Consider the following 14,730-nt stretch of genomic DNA (forward strand, 5'->3'; position numbering starts at 1 on the left):
ACACAGAAACACTCCCACACTGCCCCCTTACTCATGCTCACACATCACACAGAAACACTCCCACACTGCCCCCTTACTCATGCTCACACATCACACAGAAACACTCCCACACTGCCCCCTTTACTCATGCTCACACATCACACAGAAACACTCCCACACTGCCCCCTTACTCATGCTCACACATCACACAGAAACACTCCCACACTGCCCCCTTGCTCACACATCACACAGAAACACTCCCACACTGCCCCCTTACTCATGCTCACACATCACACAGAAACACTCCCACACTGCCCCCTTACTCATGCTCACACATCACACAGAAACACTCCCACACTGCCCCCTTACTCATGCTCACACATCACACAGAAACACTCCCACACTGCCCCCTTACTCATGCTCACACATCACACAGAAACACTCCCACACTGGACACACACACAGGAAACACACCACACTGCCCCCTTACTCATGCTCACACATCACACAGAAACACTCCCACACTGGACACACACACAGGAAACACACCACACTGCCCCCTTACTCATGCTCACACATCACACAGAAACACTCCCACACTGGACACACACACAGGAAACACACCACACTGCCCCCTTACTCATGCTCACACATCACACAGAAACACTCCCACACTGCCCCCTTACTCATGCTCACACATCACACAGAAACACTCCCACACTGCCCCCTTACTCATGCTCACACATCACACAGAAACACTCCCACACTGCCCCCTTACTCATGCTCACACATCACACAGAAACACTCCCACACTGCCCCCTTACTCATGCTCACACATCACACAGAAACACTCCCACACTGCTCCTTACTCATGCTCACACATCACACAGAAACACTCCCACACTGCTCCTTACTCATGCTCACACATCACACAGAAACACTCCCACACTGCCCCCTTACTCATGCTCACACATCACACAGAAACACTCCCACACTGGACACACACACAGAAACACACACACAGGTTTAATATCCTGAAGCTTCTGCAGGAATTTGACACCAATGAATGTGTGTCAGTTTGTCAGTTTTCCTCCTCTGCTCTTCTTCCTGGCCCTTTGAACACAGACTGGCCATGAATAGTGTATGTTGTTTTGTGTTGTAGATTCACTTTGTCTGTGGACCAGTTTTCCACTCCTTTTGTTTGTTCCACTCTAAATAGAATAAGTTAGAGTGCCGGGTTGTCTGGAAGCCCATTGTGCATCCTGATTGTGTTGTTGTTTGTGTTGTTGTTCATGTTTTTGATGGTGGTGATGTTGTTGGTGGGGGTGGTGTTGTTGTTGGTGTTATTGGTGGTGTTGGTGTTTGGTGGTGGTGGTTTTGGTGTAGTTGGTGGTGGTGTTGTTGGTAGTGGTGGTGTATTTGGTGGTGGTGTTGTTGGTGTTTGATGGTCTTGTGATGATGTTTGGTGTTTTAGTTGATGGTGGGGGTGGTGGCGGTGGTGTTATTGGTGTTGGTGTAATTGATGGTGTAGCTGTTTGTTGGTGGTGGTGTAGTTGTTGGTGTTTGGTGGTGTTGTAGTTGATGGTGGGGGTGGTGTTGGTGTTGTAGTTGATGGTGTTGGTGTTTAGTCTGCAGATAAAGCAGTAGCCCCCTGAAGGGAAATCTACTAAAAACATAAAGCTAATAGGTTCTCCGTCTCCGTCTCCCATACTGACATTTCACCTTTTCCTCTGTATTCATGCACATACCTTTTCTGTTTGTCCACTTTTTGATCCAGCCCTCTTTTGAGTCATTCAGGACACAACCTTTTTAAGCGTACACTTTAATGTTCTTAACAGGACATTTTATTTCACTCTAAAAGTCAGGACATATTTTGGCGGTCGGGACTCTCGCATTCCCCCGCGTCCCGCATGAGGTCTCTGGCATTATTAGGCCGGCAGAAATGTGAAACGCATGTAGTAAATGTCTGGGAATATATACGAGGCCTGCTGTCCTTAAACCTCACAGCCTTCACTCTGCTCTGAGCTTGCTCACTGCTGATGCGGGGAAGCTGTGCGGCAAGGGGTGGGTCGAAGCGTTCACACCGGTGTCCACAGCACATTTAAAGGTTTAAAGGCAGGAGCGGGTCACTGACATGGCACTCTCGCCCGCCGGCTCTCAGCCAGCCAGTGGCTGACAGGGGTGTGGGGTGTGGGGTGTGTGCACCTGTGGGGCTGTGGGGAGAGAATAAAGGACGGAGGGACACAGACGGGAGAGATGGATGGAGGGGAGGGGAGGGTTCGGCACTTGTGAAATTTATTTGGGTATCGCAGTTTTACGCTGGTTGCCATTGGATTTACAGGTCGGAATGGAATGTGAGCCAATGAAAGGGCTTTGATCCTTCCACCAGGTTGGGTCTTTATAGGAGGGAGCCAGTACGCACAACGCAGCAGGGCATTCTTTATAAGGTTGTGAGGAACCTCACTGCAGAACCCAGAAATCATAAAAATGTGAGACGACAATGAAGCTAGGGGACTATGGGATATCATCTGGGGAGGTTGAATAAAATGGGATGCTGATGCTTCACAGTCTCAGTTTAAATGTAGGCTAATGCATTCGTCAACTCCCAAAACCCTGGATTAATCTCTTCTCTTCTATCGTACATGTCATTACCTGTAAATTCATCATGATGTGTGCATCTTTGCTGACCTTTGTGTACTGACCTGTGTCTGGTCTCCTCTTCTCCAGAGACGCAGGCTGCTGCAGGAGCTAGGAGACCAGCGCATCCCCTACCTCGGGCCCTCAGACCATGGCTTCCAACAGCTGGTGAGTCAGACAGTCAGGCTGGTCCAGAGTCCAGACCACTGTTGACCTTCTGTCATCCCACTGCCATTGGTACTAGTCCATACCTTCTGTCATCCCACTGCCATTGGTACTAGTCCAGACCTTCTGTCATCCCACTGCCATTGGTACTAGTCCAGACCTTCTGTCATCCCACTGCCATTGGTACTAGTCCAGACCAAAGCCTTCTGTCATCCCACTGCCATCGTTACTAGTCCAGATCTTCTGTCATCCCACTGCCATTGGTACTAGTCCATACCAAAGCCTTCTGTCATCCCACTGCCATTGGTACTAGTCCATACCAAAGCCTTCTGTCATCCCACTGCCATTGGTACTAGTCCATACCAAAGCCTTCTGTCATCCCACTGCCATTGGTACTAGTCCAGACTTTCTGTCATCTCATTGCCGTTGGTACTAGTCCAGACTTTCTGTCATCCCAATGCCATTGGTACTAGTCCAGACCTTCTGTCATCCCACTGCCATTGGTACTAGTCCAGACCTTCTGTCATCCCACTGCCATTGGTACTAGTCCAGATCTTCTGTCATCCCACTGCCATTGGTACTAGTCCATACCAAAGCCTTCTGTCATCCCACTGCCATTGGTACTAGTCCATACCAAAGCCTTCTGTCATCCCACTGCCATTGGTACTAGTCCATACCAAAGCCTTCTGTCATCCCACTGCCATTGGTACTAGTCCAGACTTTCTGTCATCTCATTGCCGTTGGTACTAGTCCAGACTTTCTGTCATCCCAATGCCATTGGTACTAGTCCAGACCTTCTGTCATCCCACTGCCATTTCTGTCATCCCAATGCCATTGGTACTAGTCCAGACCTTCTGTCATCCCACTGCCATTGGTACTAGTCCAGACCTTCTGTCATCCCACTGCCATTGGTACTAGTCCAGACCTTCTGTCATCCCACTGCCATTGGTACTATTCCAGACCTTCTGTCATCCCACTGTCATTGGTACTAGTCCAGACCTTCTGTCATCCCACTGCCATTGGTACTAGTCCAGACTTTCTGTCATCCCAATGCCATTGGTACTAGTCCAGACCTTCTGTCATCCCATTGGTACTAGTCCAGACCTTCTGCCATTGGTACTAGTCCAGACCTTCTGCCATCCCATTGGTACTAGTCCAGACCTTCTGTCATCCCACTGCCATTGGTACTAGTCCAGACCTTCTGCCATTGGTACTAGTCCAGACCTTCTGTCATCCCATTGGAACTAGTCCAGACCTTCTGCCATCCCATTGGTACTAGTCCAGACCTTCTGTCATCCCACTGCCATTGGTAATAGTCCAGACCGTCTGTCATCCCACTGCCATTGGTACTAGTCCAGACCTTCTGCCATTGGTACTAGTCCAGACCTTCTGCCATCCCACTGCCATTGGTACTAGTCCATACCAAAGCCTTCTGTCATCCCATTTCCATTGGTACTATTCCAGACCTTCTGTCATCCCATTGGTACTAGTCCAGACCTTCTGTCATCCCACTGCCATTGGTACTAGTCCAGACCTTCTGTCATCCCACTGCCATTGGTACTAGTCCAGACCTTCTGCCATTGGTACTAGTCCAGACCTTCTGCCATCCCACTGCCATTGGTACTAGTCCATACCAAAGCCTTCTGTCATCCCATTTCCATTGGTACTAGTCCAGACTTTCTGTCATCCCAATGCCATTGGTACTAGTCCAGACCTTCTGTCATCCCACTGCCATTGGTACTAGTCCAGACCTTCTGTCATCCCACTGCCATTGGTACTAGTCCAGACCTTCTGCCATTGGTACTAGTCCAGACCTTCTGCCATCCCATTGGTACTAGTCCAGACCTTCTGTCATCCCACTGCCATTGGTACTAGTCCAGACCTTCTGTCATCCCACTGCCATTGGTACTAGTCCAGACCTTCTGTCATCCCACTGCCATTGGTACTAGTCCAGACCTTCTGTCATCCCACTGCCATTGGTAGTAGTCCAGACCTTCTGCCATTGGTACTAGTCCAGACCTTCTGCCATCCCATTGGTACTAGTCCAGACCTTCTGTCATCCCACTGCCATTGGTACTAGTCCAGACCTTCTGTCATCCCACTGCCATTGGTACTAGTCCAGACCTTCTGTCATCCCACTGCCATTGGTATTAGTCCAGACCTTCTGTCATCCCACTGCCATTGGTTCTAGTCCAGACCTTCTGTCATCCCACTGCCATTGGTACTAGTCCAGACCTTCTGTCATCCCACTGCCATTGGTACTAGTCCATACCATCAATTGTTTCTGGAGACAGAGACCACTTTACTCATAGCAATCAGAACAACAGCTAATTGATCTGTGTTTGCCTGTGTTCCAGTGGGAGACTAGTTACTCTGGCCTGGCTCTGCGGCGGTCCTGCTCCCTGCCTGAGGAGCTCCATGGTCGGGTGGAGGCTGCTCTGTTCACCCTGCGGCGGAGGGGCTGTTTCCTGAGGGACCTGGTGAAGGTGAGGGACCGAGACGTCTTCACCGTCGTGTCCCGGGTGCTGCTGGGTCAGCCAGGAACCACCTACCGCTATCTGGACACGCGGCTCTTCACCATCCCCTGGCACACAGACGAGCAGAGAGGAACCTGCTGCGACCCAGACCTCAGCGCCGCCTGCAAAGCACTCTGGGAGCTCAACTGCTTCTTTTGCTCTGATGTCGGAGACAGGAAGGAGGGGGATGTTTTCAAGCAGTGCAGGAAAGAGTTGGTTGGTGCTATAGAGTCTAAACCCAGTGTAGAAGGAGACACGGAGTCTAAAGATAGCGAGGAGTCCAAACCCAGTGATGATGGAGGAGACTCGGAGTCCAAGCAGAGTGAGGAGGGTGAGACCGAGTCAAAGCACAGCGACGATTGGGACATAGAGTCAAAACACAGTGAAGAGGAAGGCTCATCGTCCAAACAGGATGCAGCGTGGGAGTCAAGACACGGCGACGAGATGGGAGACATGAAGACTAAACAAACTGAATTGGGGAGTCCAACGGCGTCAAAACAACACAGTGAAGGAAAACACACAGGCTGGAAGCACAGGCCAGCTGGCAGCACAGAGACAGAGACCACAGACCTAGGCACTCAGGAGAAGCCTGTGGCTGAGCTAAAACACAGTCTCTCTGGATACCACATTGAAGATGAGGAGGATGAAGACCAGCAGAGTGGCCAGGGATGCTCTAACCTCAACCCTGCTAAGACATCCTGTCCTGACCCGACCCAGTTCAACGTCACCCTGCTCAACTACATGGACCCAGCAGCTATGAGCCAGCTGAAAGAAGAGCCATATTATGGGATGGGTAAGATGGCTGTGGGCTGGCACCATGATGAGAACCTGGTCAGCTTATCTCCTGTGGCCGTCTACAGCTACAGCTGTCATGACGACAAAGGTGAGGGTCAAAGGTCATACAGTATAGATGTTGTATATCACTGTCAGTAGTGGTGGATCCCCGTCAAACTAGACCCAAACTTCCTCAAAAACACCCTTTAGTCTCACTTGTTATCCCATTTTTATCACTCCACCCACAACCCCTTAGAAGTAGCTATTTTCTTCTCCACTGTGATGTAATTTTGAGCTACTATCTCTATCAGATGCAGGTAACAGCTAACGTTGTGTATATGGCCCTACAGCAGCTCACTTCCAACAGCTATACAGCATTTATCTCAGACACGGCCTCCAGTGAGCCAGCCATCAGATCTATCAGCCTGATAGTGTCAGGGCATTATCAAATGTCATCACAGGCTGCCTCTGTTCTGTTCTGACAGGCTGGGATGCCTTATCGCTAGCAGGGCCAGGGGATGAGGGAAGATCATCAACACACACTCTCTGGGACACATTCAGGGGCTAAACACATGCTGAACGGCACACTACAAAACTCCAACAACTCGCCCAGCCTTATCGCTCAACAATCTGATCTAAGTAATTTCCTCCAGAAATGATCAATGTGTAATTATCTGATATGGAATAATGAGTGTCTGCTTTGATTACTGGTTCTAGACTGTACAGCAGTATTGAGGCAGTATTGAGGCAGTGTTTAGCCTGATGTTCTATCATAGGGGGTCTCGGCCTGATTTTATAGGGCTGATATGAGTGTACCTTTTTTGATGGAGTTCATTGCTATTGAATCAGTGATCGTCTAACAACATTCTGATTGATCGACCATGATCATATTTTTAAATCAAATATTTACTCTGTTTTACGACCAAGGTGCACGATCCCCTTTTCACATGACAATACAGTGCACAACCCATATCTTAGCCACCTTTGCAGCGGGCCAACATCATTTCAGAAGGATTGGCTAAACAGAACCACCTGCTGTAGAGTAAAAGTCTGTGGAGATGATTTGTTCTGACCCTTGACCCCTGGGAACGCTGGCTTCAAACAGCACAGGACCGACCGGCCAGGGCTATAGTCTAGGTAGCCTGTTCTATCTGCAGCTGTGCCTTTCCTTTGTAGGCCAAACTGACCCCACAGCACCAGACTTCACAGGCAAACCTGACAAAGTTTAGCAGCACTGCTCGCTAACCCCGCTGTGCATTACTCAAGAAATGCTATGTTCACTTTGGGCCAGATCGTTCTGAATACTCCCAGAACCACAGAGATGGAATTGTTACCATGCGGAATGTTTTTTTTTTACGAGGGGGCCCATGTTTTTTGACATTGTTCTCGGCTGTGCCGCAGTCAAAGCCCCTCTCTCTCTCTTTCTCAACTCAATAATTGAGCTGTTTTACATCCCAGTCTGGTACGTACAGTAACCAGTAACCTTCTAAGCATGTTTATTTGCACGACACCTGTCTTTCTTTGACACGCTTACTTTTCATGTCAGGTCTGGGAGAAGTCTAGTATTTGTCTCTTTTTCCCAAGGCTCTGGTGTTTCAGAATGGTTTTATTTAGAGTCACCCAGCTGCTCTCATCCGGAGGTATCTGGCTTGGCGGCGGAGTGTTTTCCGTCTGGAAAGACCACAATGCTCTTTACTCCAGCTCCAACACCATTCCCAACCTGGGTCCTTTAGGAGCAGTGTCATTAACGGCTCTCTCAGAAAGCGCTGGCTGGAAATTAAGTTACTATTTGTCCTCTGCTGAGCAAAGGAGAAGGCCTGATTTGCCTTGGGGCTGAGAGAGGCCCGGGAAGACTTTAGTATTGATTTATGCTGAAGGGTGTGGACCTAACAGGGGCTGGGTAGATCTCGTTTTCTCACCGTGCCTCGGATGGAGGACAGACGGGGAGAGGCTCAGAGACTGGCTATGGGAGGAGAATAGTCCCCACTACCCTGTCTGTCTGCTGCCCCTACACACACTAGCTACCTAACATCAAATATTTTTATTAAAAAGGCTGTCCTCTTGTACAGAAACTGTGATGAAGACACAAGTTGTACTGAGAGATAATGTAACAATGTGCCCTGTCTCCTATTGTATATTTGTTTCTGATCTGACTGACCTAAGTGGTGGGATTGTTTGGGTTTAGCAGGTGTGAGCTCGGAGGAGGGTCCTGCAGAGAAGGGCTGCTGGAGGATTGGTCTAAAGGTGGCCTGGGACATCCACACCCCTGGACTGACCCTCCCACTGCAGTCCGGAGACTCCTACTACCTTAGAGGTACTAGAGCATGCACACCATTCCTTCTACATGACATCTCTAGTCTGTGTGAGATTTACACTTGATGTTCAAGTGTGTTTGGTTTACTGTGTCCCTACTGACCCATAGAAGCAGGATGCACTCCAGACTCTCGCTCGCTCTCTTTCTCTCTCTTTTCTCCCTTCTCCTTTTCTCCCGCTCTCTCTTTCTCTCTCTTTTCACCCTTCTCCTTTTCTCCCGCTCTCTCTTTCTCTCTCTTTTCTCCCTTCTCCTTTTCTCCCGCTCTCTCTTTCTCTCTCTTTTCTCCCTTCTCCTTTTCTCCCGCTCTCTCTTTCTCTCTCTTTCTCCTTCTCCTTTTCTCCGCTCTCTCTTTCTCTCTCTTTTCTCCCTTCTCCTTTTCTTCTCCTTTCTCCCTCTCCCTTCTCCTTTTCTCCCGCTCTCTCTTTCTCTCTCTTTTCTCCCTTCTCCTTTTCTCCCGCTCTCTCTTTCTCTCTCTTTTCTCCCTTCTCCTTTTCTCCCGCTCTCTCTTTCTCTCTCTTTTCTCCCTTCTCCTTTTCTCCTGCTCTCTCTCTCTCTCTCTTTTATCTATCTCTCTATTTCTCGCTCTCTCATCATTGTGTTAGTCTGAATCCAACCCGACCAGAAGCCCTGTTCTGTTCTGTTCCGCATGTAGCTCGGACTCTGGCCTGCTTGTGTATCTGAAACCCTAAGGTTCCATGTAATTGCATGCATTAGAGAGGTTAAGAAAACAAAATGTTATTTTGTGAAGTCCTGTGACCCGGTGCTGTGGCAGCGGTGCTGGTGGTGTCTCTATGGAGTGGAGAGGACAGGCAGCGGGCCATGAGGGTGTAAATCAGACCTTAATGCTGATGGCTACAGCAGATGCCTTCCCCTTTCATCTCTGCCTGCTGGGTCGAGCTGCTCTTAGCTTCTACAATACAGGACAAGGCTACACAGCTATTACTGGCTACCTCTAGCTTCACCATCACAGCAGCACACCATGTCCCTCACTGTGTATGGCTTAGGACCTCCAAGACATCATTGTGTGTATTTGTCTGGGATCGTTGGTGAAATATGACTGCATAGTTGTTTTGGACACATACGAACAGACACACACACACACACACAAAGACACAGGCAAGAACATGCAGGAACAGACTCATATTCTACTTCAAAACATGTTGATTTGAGTAGAAACCATGAGTTGGAGTGACCTCTTGGGACATAACCCAGACAGGATGAGATTTGTCACTTTCAGTCCAGGCATGATAACAGAGTGATGGCCTGCTCTAGAAACACCATTGTAATTGGACCTGACTGAACTGGATCAATGGGGATTTATGTTCCAGTTTGGAAGATCCCTACAGGATCACTATGGTACTGTAGCAGCTCACACAGTCAGTCTGTCTCAGTCCTACACCTGGATCAGGTACACAGTACAGACACTAACTACTGTAATCAACTAAGACTACATTCAAGAAACTAGTCCACACAGTGTTTCATTGGATGTTATAGCATGCCTCGACAAGGGACATAAATAAAAGCTACCTTTGTGATGCCTGTTGACTAGTGGCTTTCTGGTGTTTTTTTAATGTTTTATTATTATTTAAAACATTTTGTTGTAGTTTTTGCCCCTTTTTCTCCCCAATTTTGTGATATCCAATTGGTAGTTACAGTCTTGTCCCATCCATCGCTGCAACTCCCGTACGGACTCGGAGAGGCGAAGGTCGAGAGCGATGCGTCCTCCGAAACAGGACCCCGCCAAGCTGCACTGCTTCTTGACACACTGCTCGCTTAACCCGGAAGCCAGCCGGACCAATGTGTCGGAGGAAAGCTGGCGACCGAAGTCAGCATGCGTGCGCCCGGCCCGACACAAAGAGTCGCTAGAGAGCAATGGGGCAAAACCATCCCCTAGGCTGGGCCAATTGTGCACTGCCTCATGGGTCTCCCGGTCGCTGCTGGCTGCGACACAGCCCGGGATGGAACCTGGGTCTGTAGTGATGCCTCTAGACAGTTGCACCACTCGGGAGGCCCCTGGCTTTGTGGTGTTTTGATAAAGAACGTGCCCGTGTACCATAATGAACACCATCATTCCTTTTAGGCACCGTTAGTCAGTGACTCAACCTCTGAACTGTTAATGTTGTGTGTGTAATATGTGTGGTTAAAAAAGAACAGTGCAAGTCTGACACCGAGCCTGTTGGGTAATACGATTTCCAGCTCCCAACTCACGAGGGACCTGAGAAAGAGTTGACCCAATATATTTAAAAGCCTGCTGCTTCCTGGAAAAAGGAAGGGGACAAGTGGCAACAGTTGAGGGGGTAGAGAAAGAAAGATAAATATTTATTACAGAAATTGAGTTTGTCCCCCCAGTGCCATCAGACTGTGGAGGACCAGATTGATGGAGATCATTTATTATTGGATATAAACTGTTTTAAAGACGGGAGTCATTCCCTCCAGAGACCTAATCCTTCACAATCTCATCAGAGGATAACACAGAACAGTGGGGGAACTTGTTTTGTTTGTCATGCTCTTTTTCAGTTCTTTCCCTCACGACCTCATAAGAATATCTATCTTCCTAAAGCACTTCACTGTTTGACTTTCAAATCAAAGGCATTAGCCAGCCACACTGCTCAAGGCGGGGTGTAAATATGCACATGTGCAGTGATTGACAGCTCTGTAATGGCTAAATTAATGATTTGTTGTGGAGCAAATAATAACAGAGCTGGGCGACATCTAAACACACAAACAAGCTGGTGGACTGACGGGACTGATACACTCGAAACAGCAGTTGGGATCGGATCAGGATCTCTGTTTATTGGATAAATGTTTGTTGATATGAGACCTGACAGTGTTTGTTGATATGAGACCTCCATCATGAGGGAATGAGATCTGACAGTGTTTGTTGATATGAGACCTCCATCATGAGGAATGAGATCTGACAGTGTTTGTTGATATGAGACCTCCATCATGAGGAATGAGATCTGACAGTGTTTGTTAATATGAGACCTCTATCATGAGGAATGAGATCTGACAGTGTTTGTTGATATGAGACCTCCATCATGAGGGAATGAATGAGATCTGACAGTGTTTGTTGATATGAGACCTCCATCATGAGGGAATGAGATCTGACAGTGTTTGTTGATATGAGACCTCCATCATGAGGAATGAGATCTGACAGTGTTTGTTGATATGAGACCTCCATCATGAGGGAATGAATGAGATCTGACAGTGTTTGTTGATATGAGACCTCCATCGTGAGGGAATGAATGAGATCTGACAGTGTTTGTTGATATGAGACCTCCATCATGAGGGAATGAATGAGATCTGACAGTGTTTGTTAATATGAGACCTCCATCATGAGGAATGAGATCTGACAGTGTTTGTTGATATGAGACCTCCATCATGAGGGAATGAGATCTGACAGTGTTTGTTGATATGAGACCTCCATCATGAGGGAATGAATGAGATCTGACAGTGTTGGTTGATATGAGACCTCCATCATGAGGGAATGAGATCTGACAGTGTTTGTTGATATGAGACGTCCATAATGAGGGATTGAATGAGATCTGACAGTGTTTGTTGATATGAGACCTCCATCATGAGGGAATGAATGAGATCTGACAGTGTTTGTTGATATGAGACCTCCATAATGAGGGATTGAATGAGATCTGACAGTGTTTGTTGATATGAGACCTCCATCATGAGGAATGAGATCTGACAGTGTTTGTTGATATGAGACCTCTATCATGAGGAATGAGATCTGACAGTGTTTGTTGATATGAGACCTCCATCATGAGGAATGAGATCTGACAGTGTTTGTTGATATGAGACCTCTATCATGAGGAATGAGATCTGACAGTGTTTGTTGATATGAGACCTCTATCATGAGGAATGAGATCTGACAGTGTTTGTTGATATGAGACCTCCATCATGAGGAATGAGATCTGACAGTGTTTGTTGATATGAGACCTCCATCATGAGGGAATGAATGAGATCTGACAGTGTTTGTTGATATGAGACCTCTATCATGAGGAATTGGATCTGACAGTGTTTGTTGATATGAGACCTCTATCATGAGGAATTGGATCTGACAGTGTTTGTTGATATGAGACCTCTATCATGAGGAATGAGATCTGACAGTGTTTGTTGATATGAGACCTCCATCATGAGGGAATGAATGAGATCTGACAGTGTTTGTTGATATGAGACCTCTATCATGAGGGAATGAATGCGATCTGACAGTGTTTGTTGATATGAGACCTCCATCATGAGGGAATGAATGCGATCTGACAGTGTTTGTTGATATGAGACCTCCATCATGAGGAATGAGATCTGACAGTGTTTGTTGATATGAGACCTCCATCATGAGGGAATGAATGAGATCTGACAGTGTTTGTTGATATGAGACCTCCATCATGAGGGAATGAGATCTGACAGTGTTTGTTGATATGAGACCTCCATCATGAGGGAATGAATGAGATCTGACAGTGTTTGGTTGATATGAGACCTCCATCATGAGGGAATGAATGAGATCTGACAGTGTTTGTTGATATGAGACCTCTATCATGAGGAATGAGATCTGACAGTGTTTGTTGATATGAGACCTCCATCATGAGGGAATGAGATCTGACAGTGTTTGTTGATATGAGACGTCCATAATGAGGGAATGAACGAGATCTGACAGTGTTTGTTGATATGAGACCTCTATCATGAGGAATTGGATCTGACAGTGTTTGTTGATATGAGACCTCTATCATGAGGAATTGGATCTGACAGTGTTTGTTGATATGAGACCTCTATCATGAGGAATGAGATCTGACAGTGTTTGTTGATATGAGACCTCCATCATGAGGGAATGAATGAGATCTGACAGTGTTTGTTGATATGAGACCTCTATCATGAGGGAATGAATGCGATCTGACAGTGTTTGTTGATATGAGACCTCCATCATGAGGGAATGAATGCGATCTGACAGTGTTTGTTGATATGAGACCTCCATCATGAGGGAATGAGATCTGACAGTGTTTGTTGATATGAGACCTCCATCATGAGGGAATGAATGAGATCTGACAGTGTTTGTTGATATGAGACCTCTATCATGAGGAATGAGATCTGACAGTGTTTGTTGATATGAGACCTCCATCATGAGGGAATGAGATCTGACAGTGTTTGTTGATATGAGACGTCCATAATGAGGGATTGAATGAGATCTGACAGTGTTTGTTAATATGAGACCTCCATCATGAGGGAATGAATGAGATCTGACAGTGTTTGTTGATATGAGACCTCCATAATGAGGGATTGAATGAGATCTGACAGTGTTTGTTGATATGAGACCTCCATCATGAGGAATGAGATCTGACAGTGTTTGTTGATATGAGACCTCTATCATGAGGAATGAGATCTGACAGTGTTTGTTGATATGAGACCTCTATCATGAGGAATGAGATCTGACAGTGTTTGTTGATATGAGACCTCCATCATGAGGAATGAGATCTGACAGTGTTTGTTGATATGAGACCTCCATCATGAGGGAATGAATGAGATCTGACAGTGTTTGTTGATATGAGACCTCTATCATGAGGGAATGAATGCGATCTGACAGTGTTTGTTGATATGAGACCTCCATCATGAGGGAATGAATGCGATCTGACAGTGTTTGTTGATATGAGACCTCCATCATGAGGAATGAGATCTGACAGTGTTTGTTGATATGAGACCTCTATCATGAGGAATGAGATCTGACAGTGTTTGTTGATATGAGACCTCTATCATGAGGAATGAGATCTGACAGTGTTTGTTGATATGAGACCTCCATCATGAGGAATGAGATCTGACAGTGTTTGTTGATATGAGACCTCCATCATGAGGGAATGAATGAGATCTGACAGTGTTTGTTGATATGAGACCTCTATCATGAGGAATTGGATCTGACAGTGTTTGTTGATATGAGACCTCTATCATGAGGAATGAGATCTGACAGTGTTTGTTGATATGAGACCTCCATCATGAGGGAATGAATGAGATCTGACAGTGTTTGTTGATATGACACCTCTATCATGAGGGAATGAATGCGATCTGACAGTGTTTGTTGATATGAGACCTCCATCATGAGGGAATGAATGCGATCTGACAGTGTTTGTTGATATGAGACCTCCATCATGAGGAATGAGATCTGACAGTGTTTGTTGATATGAGACCTCCATCATGAGGGAATGAATGAGATCTGACAGTGTTTGTTGATATGAGACCTCCATCATGAGGGAATGAGATCTGACAGTGTTTGTTGATATGAGACCTCCATCATGAGGGAATGAATGAGATCTGACAGTGTTGGTTGATATGAGACCTCCATCATGAGGGAAT

The 14,730-nt window shown here is 46.8% G+C and overlaps 1 protein-coding gene across 1 annotated transcript in view; it reads left to right on the forward strand.

The window, feature by feature from the left end:
- LOC115117527 (alpha-ketoglutarate-dependent dioxygenase FTO-like) overlaps window positions 1-9,216 on the forward strand; it is a 32,145-nt gene extending 22,929 nt beyond the window's left edge. Inside the window, exons 2-5 of the mRNA XM_065012578.1 lie at window positions 2,707-2,784; window positions 5,139-6,180; window positions 8,257-8,385; window positions 9,158-9,216. Of these exons, the coding sequence (XP_064868650.1) occupies window positions 2,707-2,784; window positions 5,139-6,180; window positions 8,257-8,385; window positions 9,158-9,216 (1,308 nt within the window). The remainder of the gene's footprint in view (window positions 1-2,706; window positions 2,785-5,138; window positions 6,181-8,256; window positions 8,386-9,157) is intronic.
- The last annotated feature ends 5,514 nt before the right edge of the window (window positions 9,217-14,730 follow it).

The sequence above is a fragment of the Oncorhynchus nerka genome, linkage group LG28 (assembly GCF_034236695.1).
Source record: "Oncorhynchus nerka isolate Pitt River linkage group LG28, Oner_Uvic_2.0, whole genome shotgun sequence".
NCBI classification, from domain to species: Eukaryota; Metazoa; Chordata; class Actinopteri; order Salmoniformes; family Salmonidae; genus Oncorhynchus; species Oncorhynchus nerka.